This window comes from Semicossyphus pulcher, unplaced genomic scaffold, assembly GCF_022749685.1.
Source record: "Semicossyphus pulcher isolate SPU_LCO1_2020_fin unplaced genomic scaffold, fSemPul1.0.p SCAF_10, whole genome shotgun sequence".
In the NCBI taxonomy this organism is placed as follows: domain Eukaryota; kingdom Metazoa; phylum Chordata; class Actinopteri; order Labriformes; family Labridae; genus Semicossyphus; species Semicossyphus pulcher.
The window spans coordinates 3,516,594-3,522,605 of NW_027211604.1; the positions used below are offsets into that span (position 1 = coordinate 3,516,594).

The window sequence follows — 6,012 nt, forward strand, 5'->3', positions numbered from 1 at the left end:
CGCTTCTTCTCTGACTGACTGGAGATATGAGGCTGACTGTGGACGTTGGAAGGAACGTTTCTCTGAATACAATCGAAGTGTTTGTGTGACCGGCAACGGGCGGGCTAAACCATTGTTCCTTGGAGGGGTGAGCTGTAATTCTTGAACTGGATTTAACGCGGATTAACATTAGAACTTGAGATAAAGAATATTAAATGAAGAGAAGTCTCTCTCCAAACACAGTTTAATATTTATTCTAATATACTAGAGCATCGGGCAGGTTGGTAAAACGTTACTTCAGTAGATTTGTTCCACCTCTGTTACTGCGTCACAAGCAGGCAGGCTACTTTGAACTCCTTGTTCCCGCCAATGACATCCGACATTAACAATGAAAGTTGCATAAAGAAAAGGACAAAGTGAGTATAATACCAACTAATCAAACAGTCAGCTTGATGTTTGAACAAGGAAATGGTGAAAGTCCAGGTGTATACAACTGTGCATACGTTTGTGAAATTCTGTGTAACATTGTCAGTCGGGTGCTAGCTGCTATGCCAATCAATATGTTTTGTTACATCTCGCTCAGAAGTCTGTTTTCTCCCGACATGCTGTTGTACAAAAGTCTCATAAATAGTAATAATCATGTAAGGAAGTAGCCTTGAATTGGCCACAAGGTGTCATTGTTGCGCTATCTATTGCTGGCAGAAATGAGCAACTCCAGCTATTTGTCCTTTACAGGACAAAGTAGTTGGCGATATTGTTCCGCACAGGTCGCCATGTTTTTCAGACTTTGTTTGCACTACCTTGTGAAGGTAAGTGGTATTAATGGCGGCCGAAATTATTATAAAAAAACATGTTTAATACAGCATATTCAGTGAATGTGTTCATGCATACAGTTTATTAAGGTGTTCAGCTACAATTTGTGACGTTAGTAATGTTAACTTGTGTTGTTCTTACCAATGTAAAAAATGTTTCTTTGCCGTGTTGGAAATCGGTGGCTAGCATAACAGGGCAAAGCATTTGCACTTAAGTTGGAGTAATATGTAATTTGGTATTTATTGTTATGTTGCCAATTTATTATTTTTTTTAGAGTGTTGATTTTGTTTAATTTAGCCTGGCAGTAATATTTATTTTAATATTATTATTATTCTTTGTCAGATTATTGTTTGTGTTAACGATTAACTTCTAAATCAGACTTTGTTTGCACTACCTTGTGAAGGTGATGAAGCCAGCAGCCACTGTGACATTAGAGAACCTGCAAGGGAATAAAACCTGTCCAGGTCTCAACCACAAATTGAATCCTGCGTCCAGCGCTTCCTTCTCTTTACACTACATCACCCACTCATCCACAATTAATACACAACGCAGAGTCCCAGTTGTGTGTAGAGAGTTACCTCCAGCTGACGGACACACAGAGAAAGAGGGTTACAATCACATCACTGTTGTGTTGTAGAATCTCTTGGTGTCAGAGATGTCGGAGATTTCCGAGAAAGACTGGAAGAATGCCCTGATGTCCATCCTGGAGGAGCTGGATAAGAACCAGTACAATAAGATGCTGGAATATTTGAAAAAAATCCCCAAAAGTCAGAGGAAGAGCTTTTTATCAAAAGAAAAGATGCCTGCAACAATCATTGAGTACTATGGACTACGAGAGTCTATTTCTGCAGTCAATGAAGCAATGGATAATATACCAAGAAGGGACGCTGCGGTCCAGGAACTGCTGCAACCGTTTGTCGACCAACTGAAGAGGCAACATGAAATAAAAAGGGGTGAGTTCATTTGATAAAAGTTTTAAACGGCTAGTTTTGGAAGCCCAGAATTAAAGTATTGCCATCTTCAGAGACTCTGACAGCAGTTTAAAAGCATGTGTGGCAATCTCACAACCCATCGTCAGGGCCCAGTTGTTCCAAAGTAATCTGAACAGATTGGATCAGATCTTGGCAACGGGTTGTTTTATCCTGATAAAACCTCCAGTTTGTGTTGTACAAAACGTTTGAATAGGATTGGGAAAACTTGAATTATTAATGCAGCATAGTGAGATGAAACAACAGCTCACAGCATCACCCTGACTTTTCACTAAAGTCCAGAAAGTTTTCTCGGACTTGGTTTCGTCTCTCTTACATCAGTATCACTGCAATTTCAAATGTGATTCTCAGGAGAGAAGAGGAAACGCGAAGCTGTGGAGGAGGAAGAAGAACCTGCAGTAGGTGGGTTAACAGAACGCAGGTGTCTAAAGGTGTGTTCAGACCAATGATTGAGATGGACGACATGTCTCCATCTGCTCTCATTGTACGGAATCGATGCCAAAATGCTCATTTCTTGTTGCCTGCCGTTAATGTGCATATTTACATTTGCTTTCAATGTAATTTTGTTGGGCAACACATTTTTTTTCTTTGAACACAGCGACGCCACTAAAACACGTCAAACAGGTGGAGGAACATGAGCAGGCAGGTAGGAAACAAATCTACAGTTAATCCAGATTATCTTTATTGTTTGTCCCAGAATGTTTTCAACCTTAAGGCTGAAAGTCTGCTGATGAAAAGGGTGAGATGTAAAAACACTGACTGATGTGTGTTTGTCCTTTAAAGAGCCTCCGAGGAGCTGCCCACCTGCCCAGGTAAAAGTTCAACACAGTCGCTTTAAACGCTCTGAAACGTTAAGATTACAATAAAATGGTTCAAAACGCGACTGGTTAAATGTTTGTTTTGCAGGAGAGAAACGATTGTCCCTGGGTAAGTTCTTCGTCTTTAAATCTTCTTTACGTTAATGTTTCCTGTATTTCTGTATTTGGGAGAATTGATGGAGATTTTTTGTCTCTTTAGAAGAAAAACATCAGTGATGTGAAATCCAAAGACGTACTTCTTGAGACGGAAGCCATTGTGGGGAAAGTTGTTCAGAAATCGGGGGTGCGCACATATCAAACCAAGGACAAGAAGAAGAAGTTCTTCTTCTATATGGCGGTGGCCGACGGGACAGCGAGCGTTAAAGTGATGGTTTATGGGAAAGAGCACTATCGAAACATCAAGGAGGAGAGCTCCTACCTGTTCAGACGCCTGATAAAAGATCAAAATGTTGTTAAGGTCACAACATCGAGCAAAGTGTCGTCAACCAAACCTGTTCAAGTCCCTGAGGAGGTGGAGGTGGAAGCTCGGAAGCTGATTTATCCTGAGAGTCCTCCTTACTCTGTCGCTGAAGCCAAATCATGTTCTGACGGGACGGATGTGAGCCTGGAAGGAACCGTCGAAGAGGTGAGTTCAGTCATCGAGACGCTCAGCTGCTCTGTACTTTGTCCAGATATCATCAGAGTAACACGATCTATCTCTGTTTTACTACAATTTAAGGTGCGACATTGATGTTAGTCCTTAGTATCAAAGGCAATAATGATTTGTGGAGGAAGTTGGGGAGTCGGGGGCTTAAAGGCTTGTTTGACCAGAATCCCACTGTGGCCATTGTGTCCTGACATCACGCTCAGGGTGGGAGGCTAAAATGCAGCTAGTATGTCGTCCTGCTGTGTTCCACTTTGTCAGTCTTAAGAGAGGAGAGAGAGGGAGACAGACACACAGACAGATAGATAGACTGACAGGGGGAAAGCCACTCAGGCATACAGGGAGACAAAAAGACATACACAGAGACAGGGAGACAGGCAAGCAAAAAACAGGGAGAAAGACAGACAGACAGGGAAAGAGAACAGACAGACAGAGAGACAGGAAAAAGACATACATGGAGACAGATAGAAAGAACGGCAAATAAATAGACAGGGAGACAGGAAGGCTGATAGGAAGAGAGACAGACACACAGCAACAAGAACAACATATGACAGACTGTGTTACAATGCCAGTATTTACAGTAGGGAAATGTCTGATGGCCGTAACAACTTTAATAATATCAGAATGAGAGATGAAAGTAATCAAGTAGTTTGAGTCAAACAGGTCCACAAAAATAAATGTTTGCTTTGATCTGGGGAGTGATCAAGGTTCTTATGGGATTCAAACACCAACATGAAACATGCTCATGATCTCATCTTGCTGTTTTTGTTTAGATTGATCCAATCGAAGACATTAAGGTGTCTTACCAGCAGGAGAAGAAAAAGAGGCAACGTTTCAAACTAAAAGATGAGACTGATGCCATCTGGATCTTCATATGGGGCGATGAGACGCAGCAGAGCAAAGATTTAACTGTGGGAGACGTCATTAAGATCACCAACATCAAGAGCCATCAGTTTCATGAAACCAGGTCGATGAACTCGACTGTATTCACCAAAATTCACAAGGTGACTGCACTAATCCTCTGAGCTGTGTTTCTCCTCGAGTCAGACATGTTTGTAGTCCATTCTGTGCAGAAAGAGACACATTAGTCTTCATTACGAGATGACACCCTGCTCATGTTTTTAGCTGTACTGAGGTGTATTCCAGAACATTGACTGAGTGTCTCTGTCTTTATGCAGGTTAAAAGTGCGGGCGTCCACCAAGAGAACATCCAGATCATAGGGATCATAAAAGCCACAAAGAAGGAGACTCAACTGGAGGCAGAGTTCAACCAACAGGTGCACACACTCGTTGTGGCATCTAAACTTCTGGCGAAGGAATTTGACATCAAACTGGACGGTGATTTTAATGAAAATCTGCTCAAAAAACTGAATCTCAATGCGGAGGCAGAAATCAAAGGAAATAGGATAAAGAAAATTACAGCTGCTTAAAAGATGTAAAAATAATTTGATTATGTTAAGAAGGTTTTACAAATGACCGGAGCTATCATTTTTATATAAATGTATTCAAATTTCCAATAAATATCTATCTTTCTATCTAATGTTTTTTCTTCTTGTCGACGGGAAAAGGGGAGAAATAATTTTGGAAGCAGGTTCGTACTTTACATGTGCATGTTACTGGTTTCAACTAAAATCATATTATAATGGAGAAAAACATTGTTGTGGTTTTCTTTGACGATGACGTCTGTAGCTCATGTTTTGAGATGAGTCCGGCTGCACATTAATACAAATTCAAGCAAGAAAAATAAAACATTGGCTCAACGGTTTTAATGATCCCTGAAATGTATTGATTTAAGAACGATGACAAGAAGACGAAAAGTCAACATTTTAACTCTGTAATGGAGACAAGTGTCTGGAAGAGAAGCTCAAGAGGGGCATGTCGTCATCCTGAGCCTGCGAGGGAAACGCTAAACGGCGCTACTCCACTGACGAGCCTGTCACTGTGTGACACAATACTAACAAGATGGTAGAAAATACCTGCATACAAGTGTTCAAGTATTCCACTCAAGTACAACTTTTAGATACACAAATAAACTCATCAAGGAAGTTGTAGAGCAACGAGAGCGATGTAACAGTTGTTTTCATCTTTTTGCCTCAGTTAGTTTGTTTGTGTGACTTTGATGTTTTACATGGTTAGTTTATATCCAACACAATATTCTGTAACACACTCCAGCTGTGTCCTGATCCAAGGGCTGCAGCCTTCGAAGGAGGCGGTCCAGGGAGGATGCTCCATTCACAGCCTGCGGAGATGTTAAAGCCGAACTAAAATGAGACGGTGTGGTCTACCCTTGCGTCACCAAGCGCCGTTCCTGTCGCCTAGCAACAGGTAGCTAGCGGGCTAACTAGCTAGCATAACTAACATCGAGTAAGTTAACCTATTATATTTAAGATAATTTGTTCAAGGGCCCTTTCGCTTTCTTAAACATGTGTAAGGCTAGCTATTCCATTGAGTTGAAACCAAAAACGTTTACATTTTAAAGTGTGTTCCTCGGCCACGCAAAAGCCATTTTGTTTGAATTGTTACGCAATCTTGGGATAAGTTGGGCGAAGGATCCATCGGGTGCATCCTTCACGGCCCGGGAAACGGAGGACGCATTCGTCGGTCGCATCTGAAGGAGCCTTCGAATTGGGACAGCCTTCGATGCGCTTCTGTGACGCAATCGGCCTTCAAAGGCTGCAGCCCCTGGATTGGGACACTGCTAATAACACAAACAAACAAATCATTAAAGGCAGCAGTAGACTAGCAGCTCCTGTGTTCTGGGAGGTTAAAT

At 41.6% G+C, this 6,012-nt stretch overlaps 1 protein-coding gene across 2 annotated transcripts; it reads left to right on the top strand.

The window, feature by feature from the left end:
* The first annotated feature begins 356 nt into the window (after positions 1 to 356).
* LOC138602768 (uncharacterized) lies at positions 357 to 4,879 on the top strand. Of its 2 annotated transcripts, XM_069674342.1 has the most exons (9): positions 357 to 395; positions 1,196 to 1,745; positions 2,133 to 2,183; positions 2,380 to 2,427; positions 2,565 to 2,593; positions 2,688 to 2,708; positions 2,799 to 3,224; positions 4,016 to 4,246; positions 4,421 to 4,879. In XM_069674342.1, exons 2-9 carry the CDS (start codon positions 1,448 to 1,450, stop codon positions 4,670 to 4,672), a joined length of 1,356 nt encoding a protein of 451 aa, XP_069530443.1. In that variant the 5' UTR covers positions 357 to 395; positions 1,196 to 1,447; the 3' UTR covers positions 4,673 to 4,879. The 2 variants fall into 2 exon arrangements, with proteins under 2 accessions (XP_069530443.1, XP_069530439.1); XM_069674338.1 differs by lacking the exon at positions 357 to 395 and having other exon boundaries at positions 1,188 to 1,745.
* Positions 4,880 to 6,012: the final 1,133 nt, after the last annotated feature.